The sequence below is a fragment of the Phalacrocorax carbo genome, chromosome 3, assembly GCF_963921805.1.
Source record: "Phalacrocorax carbo chromosome 3, bPhaCar2.1, whole genome shotgun sequence".
NCBI classification, from domain to species: Eukaryota; Metazoa; Chordata; class Aves; order Suliformes; family Phalacrocoracidae; genus Phalacrocorax; species Phalacrocorax carbo.
Window position 1 is genome coordinate 91,314,099 of NC_087515.1, and position 14,408 is coordinate 91,328,506.

The following is a 14,408-nucleotide window of genomic DNA, read 5'->3' on the forward strand; positions in this document are numbered from 1 at the left end:
TCCCTTTTTTAAAGGCAGTCCTATATGTTACTACTTTGTGCCACCAAGAAACAGGCAATTGATGGGCTAAAGAGAGTTCCCATGAATACCTAGTAAAACATTTTCCATATTTCCAAAAACATTTTTTTCAATGAATTATCTCTGCCAATAATGATTTATCCCCAGGGCTTGAGAAAATACCTCTGAAACACTGGTTTTCTCTGTTGGAGTGCCCCAGGTCACACTGCAAGTCAGGCATTTTTGTGATTTTGGAATAAGGATGAAGCTCTAGTCCTCCCCTGTAATCAGCCTGATTTATGTTACTTTGTCTGTACAGAACACCCACAAAGCCAGGATAACTGCTGACAAACGGATCACTGGCACTGTAGAGATCCTCCAATATGTGAAACCGTTCCTTTGCCAGCCCACAGACAAAGCCACGGCCCCAGATGAAGGAAGGCCAAAGAGCCATTACATGACACCTGACTCGGCCTCCTTCACTCTGATGGCTCTTGAGAGTTGCGAGGCATTGGCGTAACGCAGCGCCCTCTCTCCTTTACAGCTCAGCAAACGGGCAATCCAGGACAAAAGCAACACAGGGTCTTAAGTCACCTTTCACAGAGGTGCGCTCGCTTCTCAGTTGCATTTGAAGATGGAGACCCTTTCACACTACAGAAGCAGGATGCGACACCTGAACAATGCACTAACCATACCAACACCCTCTCACAAAGCATAAACACCTATTCTCCCACTGTCAAATTGCACTGTCTCTTGGTAATTATCCTGTCATTGTTTTGACAAGAAAATTCAAGAATATCCCAGTCCCTTGCTCTTTTTCTCTGAAGACATACTGCCAGGGAGCGAGCTACACAGATTTTAAGGAGAAAAAAAAAAAGTGTCAAAATATTGGCAGCATCCTCATGCTAAAGAAGCAATAAAAACAAAGTGGAGGCAAGGGAGTGTTTTGTGCTAAACTATTCACCCCGGACAGCCTTCTGTCTGACTGTTTTACAAGTTATGAATTCTAAAGCTACTCACAAGACTTAATAGATGCTAAAAATTGCCATGCTAACCTGCGCTATCATTCCTGTTAACAAAAGTGTTTATTGCAAAACTTTATTGCAATAATTAGTTCTAAAACATTAGACTCTCTTCCTTTTATCTAAAAAACCCAGTGACCAGAATATAAATAGCTTTTAATTAGCATTATTTGTAAAAGCCTGCACATGAGAGAAAACTGAAATACCAGTTTCCAGCAAGAACTGCAAGTCCAGCCCCACCTGTATATAGGGAGCATGTGTTTTCAAACACATATAAAAAGAATAAGAAGTTTTAAATTTGAAATGCATTATATAAATGTGTGTGTACACACACACATGTGCATATATAAATTGAAAATGTATAAAGCGAATTTTCTTTGTGTCATTATGAAGGGAATATATGAAGAACAAAAGGGTATGGGGACGTTTCCCCTTTTCTTTTAAAGGTAGTGAGAGCAATCCACAAGATTGCTAAGTTGCCTGCACATCTCCAGTTTACCTCATATGCCTCATACTGCAAAGCTCAGATCAGCACACGCTAAATTTTGACTGATGCAGAAAACATATTAAAACCAGCCCTAAGGTGCAAATATTGTGTGTTCAGGAAGGTAAGAGGATGAAATTCATGTTCTTTTAGCTGGAGGGTGGGACACTGCTCAGTCAGGGTAACGCAGGCTACCGCAGTACCGCCTGCCTCCATAAACTGAAATTACAGTCAGGAATAAACCCTCCGCGTGCAATACAACTGTACCTGCAGAGAAATGAGGGGGAGACGTAGCTGACTGGCAGTTTCAGGTTAGCGAGCTCTTGTCTTCTACACCGAGATAAGGATTTGGCAGGCTGGGAGAGGGAGAGGGACTGGGAGAGGGAGAGAAGCCCACAGGCTATGAGGGCACCCACATTTGAGAGCTTTGCATGTGGTCCGGCCTCTTGCAAAAATCAATAGGGTAGCAAACTCACAGAACGGACCCAATACAGAAGCGCAAACCTCATTTTGCTGTTGAAACACTTTGCCCCGAGAGCTGACTGTATCGTAACACAGAGGTTTCTGCTTGGAGTGTTGCTCCTGTTACTAGGAGCAGTGGGGATGTCTGCAATAGTGTAAGCTTAAGCAGGATGCTTATGGAGGGAGTTTATTTACTGTGATGTAGTAAAAAAATTTATTTTATTGGTAGGATCTTTACTCCTTATTGTTTCACTGTTTCTAAACAATGATTTTCCTATGGATTTCATCATGCATCCGAATCTATGCACAGCTTATGTTCTACTTCCTGATGCAAAAGAAGATTTTAAGACTGTTATATTCCTTTGGAAAGATGAACATTTAGGACTAAATTAAGGAGAAGAATGTACCTAACATTTTCTCCTGAAGCAGACAATCAACTTTTTGCACAGGAGACAAAACTCTCTCCAAGCAGCAAGCTTTCCAAAGAAACTTATTCGCCCAGGAATTAGGGAATATCACACAGCTAATCAACCTTCTGCTTTAAAGTACAAGGTGCTTTATCTTGCTTATGACTTCTCTCAGAAACATAAGGCAAGATGGTGCATACACTGTCCCTCACGCAGTGTACACACTTCCCTCAGGAGGAAAGGAGAGAACAAGGGCTTCATGCATTACTGTAAGGCATAGAGTGCAGCGTAAAAATTATGGGAAGAAAATGATATTTTCTGGTGACCTAGATTAAATGTTGGCGCGTGAATTAGCTATGGCTCCAACAATGCAAAACCCTGAATAAATCTAAATAACCTGAAACTTCTGAAAGAAGCCATACCTTCCTCTACCTCAGCATCACTAACGTTGCCACGTCGTTCTTCTGTGACAGCAAAAGGTATTGTCATTGCAGGAGACTTTTGGCTCTACCACATTTCTTAGACAGGTGGCTCTGTCAAAGATTTTCCCTTTTCTACTTCTCCCCTTCGCATGGCAGTATGATGGAAAATTAGATTGGGAGGGTCCTCAGCAGAATTTCTGTACTATTCATTGGTCTCTTTGCACTGAACACTCCCTTTGCAAATTTCTGTGTTTACAGTGTCTAATGTGTAACAACAGTGTTGAAAGTATAATGAAGAAATATATGAAGCAAATATATTTCTGTGATCAAAGTTTCTTGAATTCTTGTCAATAATGAGATCAGTAACTATTATTATTTTGAGAGATAAGATTGTTACCTATTAACTTGATTTACATTAACCAGTTGCTTGGTCCAATTTCCCTTCTAAACCTAGAGGAGACATACAGTTTTCTGTGAACTATTACACAACTCGTATATGAACAAACCTAGAATTGCTGTGGTGGAGGTGGTGCTTCACACCTATATCCAAAACCTATTGCACATCCTGTATTCTAAATGATAAGGACAGTTTGTATAGCTCTCTGCAGTGCCTAATACTCAATTCTGAGTCTTCTCCTGCCAGTTAGAACAACAGTTCTAGCTGGTGAAAGGACCAGTACCATCCACTCTAAGCTGGTGCACCACAGCATCATCTGCGTGTTTGAAATAGGTCACATCAATTCACGTTACTCAGTGTCATTTGTCAAATCCTATCTGCTCCCTCTGTGATTTTGATCAGAAAAATTGCTCAAACTACAAAATCGAGAGAGTTTTATTAAGAACAACAGTAACCCCTACTGGATTGTGACTGTCTCCCTGGAAACAATAAAACACCTTGTACTGTGTCGTGGGAAAGGCATAGCCCGCATAACTACGAAGAACAAGTCATTCCTCTGCTTGCAATAAATTTCAGTGTCATCATTTCTTGGATTAAATTGGAAATCCTGCTGAATTTACACTCAAGCTTGCTGAAAGACATCTGTTCCTTGCAAATTCAAATTCAGAGCATTTTTTTGTATTTACGTCTAAGTTATGAAAGCAGGCTTATGCCAGCTAGTTTGTTTCTGTGTTAAAAATTACTGGAACATATTTCTTCATGTGCCCAAAAATAAGGTCCTTCACATAGGATTAATAATCTAAACAAATTACTACAATCTGCTGAATGCATGTCCTAAACTCATCTGAGAACTCTTCAAGCATACTGGGGTGTGTGTGGGGCTGCAGGGAGGAGAAATAGGAGCAGAGGTACCGTAAGCTCTTGTAATAGGAGTCTCCTGGTTTTGTTAAACAGCACATATATCAGTACCACAAATTCAGCATTCCAGTTCTTTCTGTGTATGTAACATTTCTGACAAATGAAAAACATGTTAGCAGGGCTATTTTCAGTGACATTTTACTATCCTGTCACAAAAGTTCGAGCACTGTTTCTGCAAGTTTTTTTTCTAGGCAATTGTCTCAAACTAAGATCTCCTTTTATTACTGGGAATTGGAATCAGAGAGTTACAGAGAAGGTTTCTGGTATGCTGAAAAACTAAACAGAAAGGGACAAACAGGAAGAGAGAAAACCTGAATGAAAGCCTAACGACAGATATAACCTTATTAATTAATCTGCTTAGTGATAAACATTCAAGACTTGATTTTATGCATGACTTGTTTTGTAGGAATTCTACCTTTGCTTAACACTGTGAAGTAATCAAGCTTGGTCACAACACAAAGGTGATGGAAAAAGGCATCTGGATTTTGGATGATTAAATAAGTGAGCTGGAGAAGAGGAAGGATATTCCACATAGACAGTGTTACAGAGATCTCAGTGAGTCTGAGAAACAACAGAGAGAGCAGACTGGGGAATTTCAGAAGCTCTTACAAGTATTTATATTCTCTCTCAAGTATATACAGGTCACACGCCTTTTCACGCTGAAAATTTTTTCCACATTTTGTTCAATTCACCTTAAAACAATGTCATTTTCCAAAAGGTGTTCAACAACTTCTGAAAATTAAGCCCCTTTAAGCTACTTTGAAAGCAGAACCCCAAATTGTGGCCATTTTGGAAAACCTTGGCCACTCGGTACCAATTTGTGTTAACTTGCTGCTAACAGCCGCACTAGGTGTACGGCAACATGAAGCATGTCTTAAGTGTTTCTCAGAGGCATACCTACTCCATTTTGGCACTTGGGTCGCCTTTCCAACGTGTGGCAGAAAACAGGCCCTTAAGTTAGCCAACAGAACATACTGGGGAGACTGGTGTGCCTCGGATTCTACTCTTCGATCTCCTAGTTTTACATTATATATGTGTGTGCATCTGTGTGTCTGTGTAAAATGCATATATGAATATAGAAAATAAAAATTCTTGTTTCCTGATGTTTAACAGCTCTCTCTCAGTCCCCTTCAGGCTAACAACAAAACCCACCCCTGAAAGTAGGGAAACTCAAAAGCAGTGGGGTAAAGCCACTGACTTAAATGGATTCAAACCTGTATTTATCTGCAGGATTCAGTTACTTCGTTCAGAATCTGTTAAGGAGAATGAATGAAGGCACCTACCTGAAGAAGAAAACTGTCAATGTAGTAACTACTACTTTTTCCTTCTTCAAAACAAGTTTAAATTGTTCAAAGGTCCCAAAGTTGTGTCAGTTTATGACTGCTTACAGTGTTCTTGCAATAAATGGTATTTTTAAATTATTTTGATATTTCACTACTGTTACTTGATGCTTTTACATCGTCAGCATGAAGCATACACACAGCACTCTGTTAAAATGTCTATTTGACATTTGATAATGTCAATTTGACAAATGAGTTCTTTATTGTATAAATGCCCAGGATTTCGTGTAAAGCTACCTTGGGCTATGCCATAGATAAAACTTCTACTAGAATAAATGAAATATGTGAGGTAGACTGTGGACAGGTTCGAAGACAGATCAGTCCGAAGATAAAATCTAGGACAGATCGATCCATCATGTGTAAAGCCAAACATCCTTCCATGTTATGTGTCCTAAGAATGTGAAGAAAATTATAATAGCAAACAACTTAGACACAAGACTAACCATGTAATCGGCTGTGCTCCTGGGACTGCCCCAAAAATTCAGTCCGTCCTATTAGAATATCAGACGTCTGCATGAGCTGTCTATGAGAAGATGAAACGTCATCCTTCCCTTTGACTTTCCAATGTAAATATCTGCATTAATAAAGTTGTAAGAATAAAAGAGTTTGCCATCAGAATGCTTTTCTTCCTCTGGAGTTCACCCTTCATTCTCTCTTTCAGCAGTACTTTCCTTTAATCGTTCCTTCACAGTAAGAAAATTCACACCACCAGTAATAACAGTGCCTCTGTGTTTCACTATGTAAATATGTACTTGAAAACTTTAAAACACACAGTTTGATCTAGTAATTAAAAACCTGAAAATCCATTACTGTTAAATTTAGAATCGGCACCTAACTTGAAGATCAATACCCCTTATATTAAACCCCAAAAAGCTACCAAATTAGGCCCAAAATAACAAGAATGATTCAAACACATTCCCTTATATTCACTGATCATATTTCCTTCTAAAGAAATTAATCAGGCCATCTAGATGGAAGTTGCTTTTTCACTATCACACAAATTTACAGCACAATCATCAATTTGAGCTATAAGGAATAAAACTACATCTTTAGCAAAGACCTCACTATCTGTAAGGATTTACAGTAATTAAATCAGCAGGGTAAGCATATAACATTTATAAGCAATCTGGTAAATATTTTATTGTGTTTTTCTTCAAGAATAATTTTTAATTAATAAATAAAACTTCAGTCTGGAAAAGTTACAGCAGTTTCTTGCACATCCAAAATTTCTAGAATAGTGAAACATTCTAGAACACGAGATTTCTAACATTTTCATCACTCAAACAACATTGCTAATTTATTCAGATGCTTTCATGCATAACTACGAGAAAACACAAATCTGTTTTTTCTGGTAGTCTATCATCAGAAAGGAAAAGCTATTTAGTGAATACTTTGAAAAATATAAATAATTGCAAGCATTATTAACTACAACATGAATACACTGTCTGAAGTACCATTTTAATTTTCTTAATGATTCCCTTTTTTTATTTAGGCTAACAGTGGGAATGCAAGGCCTGATTTCAAGCTCTGCCTACGTGACAGATGACTTCTGGCATAGCAAGGTTTTCCAACAATGTGACAACATGTAAATTCTAACACCGTTGAGAAAGCAAAAGCCCTTTTTAAGGACATACTTGTACTGCAAACATGTATTCTTACTTCTAAACGCTTCGTGTTTTTTTTTTTTCCCCCCCAAGGTGAGAGAGGAGTGCCGTTAGGGTTACTGTATCGGTACAAAGCACCACTTTTCTGCTACTGCCATATTGACTCAGGAAGCCAGCAGAGGACACTTACTTCTGCATCAGCAAATGATCCTCTGGTTTAGGTCTCTTTTTTTAAGCACGTACAAAATATCTAATAAAATTCACACTCCCCAAACAGACTGCTTTCTCTCTTCCTTGGTGGGCTTTCATCCTTTGATTTCAAGTCAAGGTCTTTGCAACTAGTAAACAGCATGTTTGCAAAACAGGAGCATTAAGTTATGGGTCTGATCTAGTCGTTATTAAATCAGCAGGTGCTGAATTAAATTAAATCTATTATATGCCACAAAAACCTCACAGTGAAACACCTGCATTACAAACATTACAGGACTTGACTCCACTTGTTAGCAAAGTGTTTCTATTTACAGCCACAGGAAGAAATTAGAGCTGTAGCCATAAAAGATGACCAGAACATTTCAGACAGAATCAATCAGCAATTGTTCTTATTGCTTGCGTTGTGATTTCCAGTGCTGACCCATTACCAAGGGATATCTGTTTCCTTTACAAGCTTCTCCCTTCAACCTTCTCTCATAGAATATAAATGTTATTTGGAAGCTTGAAACTGAAATGTTTTTCTTACCAAATGCTATTTTCCTTCATCATATGCTGAGAATGAATGGTTCTTCTTGAACATTCAGCTGCTGAAGAGAAAGAAAAAGTGCATATCAAATTTTCATTCTCTCTACTTTGACAAAGGCTCTTTTTCAAGGTAAGGCTTAAAGGGAAATGAAGACTCTCAACCTCAAAATACAGGTGCAGTCAGACTGATCCCTCTACCTGCGCAGATTCACGATACTCCTTTTAATGGATTTCTTAAGAAAATGAGGCGAAGAAGAGATTATGCAGATGCACGAAGAGCAGAGTATACCGCAGGGAAAACGCTGGTAGAATAATGAGAGTTGGGATCCTAGCGCAATCATATTTTGAATATTTTGCCATGCCTGTATTCAGTGACATCTCAGTCAACAACTGAATACAGGTCTGAACGGACCGCTTCACTAGCTGGCATGTCACCGGCGATTGTCACCAGTGCTTAAAAGGTAAATTACCCTGAATGAAGAGATTTACAGCAGTTGTGCAAAACTTCAAATCCCTTTTTGGATATCAAAATTACTGGTAATGTTATGGCTTGCTGAGAATTAAAAAAAAAAAAAAGTCAGATGATCTAACATAAAGCTAGCTTGGATAAAGAAAGATTTAGGAAATTTTCTGGTTTTTACCTGGCAACAGGGTTTATCCAAAGTAGTTCAGGAAAACATATTAAAACGATGTAAATTCCTTCAGCTAGTCTTCTAAGAAAATTTTAAGCCTATTACAACTAAAACTAGTTTTAAGAAAGCAGTTGAACCTTGGACAAACCATCCTTTCTGCTTCTTAGCTGTGCAGCCTTCCTTGAAGATTTGCCCACTACTTTAGTCTGGATATTTTCTGTGAAACACCTGTGACAATCGTGTCATGCCGAACCTTGGGGGTTTATGTATACAAGACACATTTTAGAGGCATTTAGTACTGCATGTGTTTTATTGACAAGTGAATGAATAAAATAGCCTTGCTAATTAAGCTGCTCTGGAAATGGTAATCAATTGGAATTTCAGGTGTCAAAGTGGAACAAGATTATAAAATGGGCTTCAGAAGAACCCTTAAGCTAATGTTATTTTAAAAGTATACTTTTTAACCAAGTTCTGAAGCACTTCAGGAGCTACTTTTTAAATGTCTTCTGAGTACCACTGTTAACAATTTTGTAAAAGGAAAGGAAAACAAATTTCAAGCACTGTTTATGGAAGGGGATTTAAGATCAGATAATGCAGCGTACAAAACACCAAAGCATTCACTGTTGGTCAGACACTGTAGGAGAATGTTATCCAGCACAATAAGGACACATGCTAACTGTTACATCCTAATAAATACACACGTAAGTAAATGGCAAAAAATATTTTAAAGTAGCCGTCACCAGGTCTCTCATAAAATTCTATTACAATGACTTTCTATAATACAAAAAAAATAATAATCTTTAGAGTAATAGGTGTAATACAACAGTTACACTTGCTCACTATACAAATACTCAGTCCATTGGTGAGAGACTGCAATTAAAGTTGTTGCCTATCCTTACACAGCTCTATAAATGTGTGGCAGTTACATTAACACATCATGGATAATTGCTTTTACTGTAGTTACTTTAAAGTATCTGTTAACAAAAACCAAGAAATTGCCCAAGAAAGGGCTCGGTTTGTACATATTTTGTCTATTATATTACAGGAGCATCTTAAGCGAGGCTGATGCTCTATTCCTCTTGGCACTGTACAAAGAAGTGTAAGTGGATGATCTCCGAAAGGACCAGTACAACACAGCACACTGCACAGCTATCGTAAATTCTAGCTTCTTACATAAACTATCTTATGTATATCAAGTATGAACGGTTTGCATAGTTGCACAGTAACAGTTATTCACACTGGGGTTTTTACACTATTCTTAAAATATGGGTAGCTAACATTCAGGTCAGCAGTCTGCTTTTTAAGAATCCACAAACTTAAAATCGTATGTTGTTAACTAGATATTGCTCATACGTTTAAATCACAGCAGGAGAAATAGGCGATCACTTAACTTACATTAACTGTAAAATACACTGATTTATCAAAACATTAATTGTATTTAATTCTTTTTTTACTTTTGAGGGCAAATGTACAAAACTACATTAAAAACAAATCACTGCTATTAAACAAAGCCAAGTTAAAGCAACAGAAAATTAGTCTGAACCCACTCGGGTTACTTGCCTTGTCTGAAGTTGCAAGGAAAAAAAATGCATTTTAATAATACTGATGCCCAAAATAGATATTTCTTCTGATACTTTAAGGATTATTTTTGAAAGCGGAGAAAATTAGCCAGTAATTCATAAAATTCTAGAGATGCTCAAGAGCTTCAAGTAACAGTGACCATGGAAAAAGCTCCACAGATATACGGAGAGATACCAATTCACATCACACTTTTACAGTTGGTGTATTTTTTTCATTAAGAATCTATAAATGGATTAGAAAAAGTGCATTAATTATTGGTGGTCCCTGGAAGGTTCTTGCTAACCTTTTCATATCTCATTAGAGTTGCATACTAAATGATGCATTTTTTTGAAGTTTTTCTTTGCATGCTTTATCTATTTACAAGAAAATACATTCCCAAGCAAGTAACAAGCATGAGTAACACACAATATTGAAACGCACCTGTTATAAGCTTTAAGGTAAATGTAAAGTTCTATCAAGTTACCCGATATAGATCGCTACAGAACTTCACGAGTACAGAGCTTAAAACAAAATAGTAAGCACTTAATAAGTGCTGCATAGATTTACAAGCCTGAAGCTCGCCGACTATACAACTGAACTGCATTTAATTTAGTTCAGGACATGAAAGTATGGTTTTTTTGTAACAAAATTCCACTCAGGTAAAATGTTCTTTAGCCTACAAACTCCGCAACTTAATTTGAATAATTTCTTTTTGTTAATTTGGTAGAGAAGACCTTATGTAAATTCTATCAGCTTGTACCTTCCCAGCAAGGTGGACCCTAGCATCTGTCTCGATGCTTTGCAGTTGTTCTGAGAGAGCAGACTGGGGGTTTTGTGCCGAGGGAAAATGCTCTCATCGTTGATCGGTGTAATTCTCTTAGCTTATTTCACAAAAATTGTCAAACATTTATGTCTCTAAGCTACACATTTGTATAACATTTCATTCAGGTTAGTCCTGCAGGGCTATTACTTCAGAGACTATAAAGCTATCCATATTCTTAGATGCCCATATGTTTCTCACTGAACAGCAAACTTCAACACAGCAGTTCTTGTAAGACTGTTTATTGAATTTAACAGTTCAGATGGAGTATAGATGCAGTTGGTATTAAAAAACCCCTCTCTTTTCATGTAAACTGCAATCAAAAATAACTTTACAAAATAGTAAGAGACTTACTGAGATTGTAAGTTTTCTAACATGTAAAACTAAAGTATTTGTGCATGCTCACTATTCGACTTCCTTCTTTGTTACAGAGGAGTTGTTAAAAGGAGTCTGGTTTTTTTTTTAAATCTCAAGGCAGTCTACGAAATGGAATCGTTGTCCTTATGATTTGGATATACAAGATCAAAACTGGCACAGAGGAACATAACTTTTTTTTTTTCTTTTCCCAAAAGGTTGAGGCAGCTTTTGTTGAATGGTGTCTGCATCGGTAAATTTTTTTACAAACTCTGGTGGCTTTGGAGCAGCAGAGAGAATCCTTTTTTTCTTTTGAGATCTTGAAAAAAGATTTCCCACAAGTACAGACAGGTAAGGAAGAAAAGAAGTAGCAGCTTGTTTCCTACATATAGCCCAACGCCATGCACAGCTGCCCAGCGTCTCAAAACAAAACTGAACTTGACGTCACAGGGAGGTATATCCCCCTCATTTTACAAGTACATCTGAGATTTCTCCGGAAAGAGGGAAGCAAGCACGAGGGTAAAGCGTTAAGTCTACTTTTCATGCATAGCTACTGTGCGCTGCCCTGTGTCCGCGGCACTTCGTCAGACATCTGAGTTGGAGCTGAGGTTTGTTAACCTGGGGTCTGCATTGATCTCGTATCTGTAGTGGTAGCCCTCCATGTGATCCCTACAGGCATCTCTGATGTTGTGCATCCACTTTTTGATTCCTTTTCGGTTCAAGTACAAAACCAGGAGGAAAATGGCCCCAATGAGGGCCAAGACTATCCCTAGGAAGACGTATGAAGTCTGTAGCTGGGAAGGCAGGTCTACAGGCACGGAGCAGTTGAGGTCCGAGCCGTTGATCTTCAGCAGGGCTTTACCCAGCATCTTGTCAGGGTAGGCACAGGTCAGGGCTTCTTTGCCCTCCACCTGGTCGCTCTCCTTGAGCCAGGCCACCAGGTCCTCGATGGCACAGTCACAGACCCAGCTGTTGCGGCCAAGGCCAATGCGCCGGAGGGCAGGCAGGCCACGGAACTGGGCCAGCGTGCTGTTCCTCAGCACACTCAGGGAGTTGTCGCTGAGGTTGAGGCTCTGCAGCTGGCCCAGCCCCTGGAAGGAGACGTTTCGCAGGCCCACCAGGGAGTTGTTGCTGAGGTCCAGCTGCCGCAGGGCCGGCAGGGCAGTGAACATGCCGGCGGGCAGCAGCAGCAGCCCGTTGTCGGCCAGCTCCAGGCGGCTGAGGTTGCGCAGGGCCCCGGACTGCAGCATGGCGGCCAGGCTGAGGAGGACGCTGTGGTTGCGCAGGGCGCCGCGGAGGGCCAGCTCCTCCAGCGGGCTGCCGCCCGCCCCGAAGGCCTGCGGGCTGAGGGAGGCCAGGGGGTTGCCGCTGAGGTCCAGCTGCCGCAGGGCGGGCAGGGCGGCCAGGGCGCCGGCCTCCACGGTCCGCAGGTGGTTGCCGCTGAGGTTGAGGGCGCTGAGGTCGGGCAGGCGCTGGGCGGGGAAGGCGCCGGCCGGCAGGCGGGCCAGCTGGTTGCCGGTGATGAAGAGGTTGCGCACGTAGGGCGGCAGGTCGGGGGGCACCGCCGTCAGGTTCCTGTTCACACACTTCACCGTCTTGGCCGCCTCGGAGCACTCGCAGGGGGCCGGGCAGCTGCCGGGCTGCAGCGCCGAGCCGCAGCCCAGCAGGAGGTGCAGCAGCAGCCCCAGGCAGAGCGCGCCGCGCCCCGGCATCGCGCCCGGCCCGGCCCCGCACACAACTTTCCCCCTCCGGGCGCTTTTGGCTGTGGGCGGCGCGGCGAGCCAAGGCGGGGGGCGGCGGCTCCTGCCGGGGCGCTGCTCGCTCGGGGCAGCCCCTTCTCCTGGGGCAGACGCTTCCCCTCCGGGGCTGACTCCGCTCCGCTTCCCGCAGCGAGACCTGCGGCAGGGGAGGAAAGGGAGAGGGCAGCGGCGGAGTGGCGCGGCGGGCACGGCTCCGCTCGCCCGCGCCCACTCGCCTGCCCCCGGCCCCGCGGCTCCCCCCCACCCACGACACGTGGCTCGCCCGGGCGGCCCCGGCCCCGCGGGGGAACCCGCCGAGGAACAAGTTCTCCCCCGCTTCCAGCTCACGACGCCGCCGCTTCCTCCTCCGCGCCCGGCCAGCGGCTCCGCTGGGAGAGGAGGAAGGGTCGAACCCGGCGCCCCCCACCGCGTCCCGGGGCTCCCCCCAGCGCTCCGCGCCACGGCCGGTGCGAACTCTCACCCGCAAAACCCGGCGTGGCGCGGAGTCCCTCCCGCTCCCAGTCCCCGTCCCTCACCTCCCGCCCCGCGTCCGGAGCAAACTCCGCCGGCGCAAGCAGCCACCGCCGACTGCCCCCGGCCCCACCGTCAACTCCGCGCCCACCCTCGCCGCGCTGGCCCTGCCTCCGCTGACAGGAGAAACCAACCGCCGCCCCGGCCGGGGGGAGCCGCCGCCCGCGCCTGCCCCGAGGGGCGGCCCCGCCGCCGCCGCCGCCGCCCCCGCCCGCGCCCCACCCGCCTCCCGCCCGCCGACCCCGCTGCTCCGCCGCAGCTGGGCGGCCGCGCTCTGGAGACCCGCTGAGAGGCTCCCCTCAGCTCCCCTCGTCCCCCGGCCCAGGTGGTGCTGCCGGAGGCTCACCTTGCCGCCGAGCCGAGCCGCTCCATGTGGAGCTCCCCTCACGGCGGTGGAGGGTGCGGATGGCTCGGCTCGGCGGGGAGCGCACCCCGGCCGCCCCGGGAGGGGAGCGGCGGCGGCGAGGGCTGCCAGAGCCCCGCTCCCCGCCTCGGCAGCGCCCTACCTGCGCCTCGCCCCGACGCGGCGTCCGGAGCCTGGCTGCCGGGTGCCGTTCCCCGCGGCTTCCCCGACCGGCGGGCTCGGGCCGGCGGGGTTGGGAATCCCGGAGGGCGGTCCCGGCTGCTGGCGTCCCCCCCTCCCCCCCGAGGGCCGCCCTGGGCCCGGGTGCGGGGAGGAGGCGAGGGGGGTCCGCGGGCCGCGGCGGGGCTTGGCGTGGAGGCGGCGGCGAGGCCGGCCGCGGCCCCGATCCCTCTGTCCGGGGAAAGCCTTTCGGGGAGGGGGGAGCGACACCGGCGACAAAATACACCCAACGAGCTCCGAAACTAAAACAAAAAAATCCAAACCCGCCGGGATCTTTAGGGGTCCTAAAATAATGATAATTGTTAAAAAAAAAAAAAAAAAAAAAAAAAAAGACACAAATAGCTTAAGTCTGTGATGTAAACTTTGTTATGGTGAGGAAAAAGCCTAAATATGTAAAATAT

General features: G+C 43.9%; 1 protein-coding gene across 2 annotated transcripts; it reads right to left on the reverse strand.

Annotated features, from left to right (window-relative positions):
- Nucleotides 1-11,026: 11,026 nt before the first annotated feature.
- TPBG (trophoblast glycoprotein) lies at nucleotides 11,027-14,035 on the reverse strand. Of its 2 annotated transcripts, none has more exons than XM_064447732.1 (2): nucleotides 13,931-14,035; nucleotides 11,027-13,050 (listed from the first exon to the last, which is right to left on the reverse strand). In XM_064447732.1, the coding sequence occupies exon 2, from the start codon at nucleotides 12,864-12,866 to the stop codon at nucleotides 11,739-11,741; it is 1,128 nt and encodes a 375-aa protein (XP_064303802.1). In that variant the 5' UTR covers nucleotides 12,867-13,050; nucleotides 13,931-14,035; the 3' UTR covers nucleotides 11,027-11,738. The 2 variants fall into 2 exon arrangements, with proteins under 2 accessions (XP_064303802.1, XP_064303801.1); XM_064447731.1 differs by lacking the exon at nucleotides 13,931-14,035 and adding an exon at nucleotides 13,430-13,537.
- Between the last annotated feature and the right edge of the window lie 373 nt (nucleotides 14,036-14,408).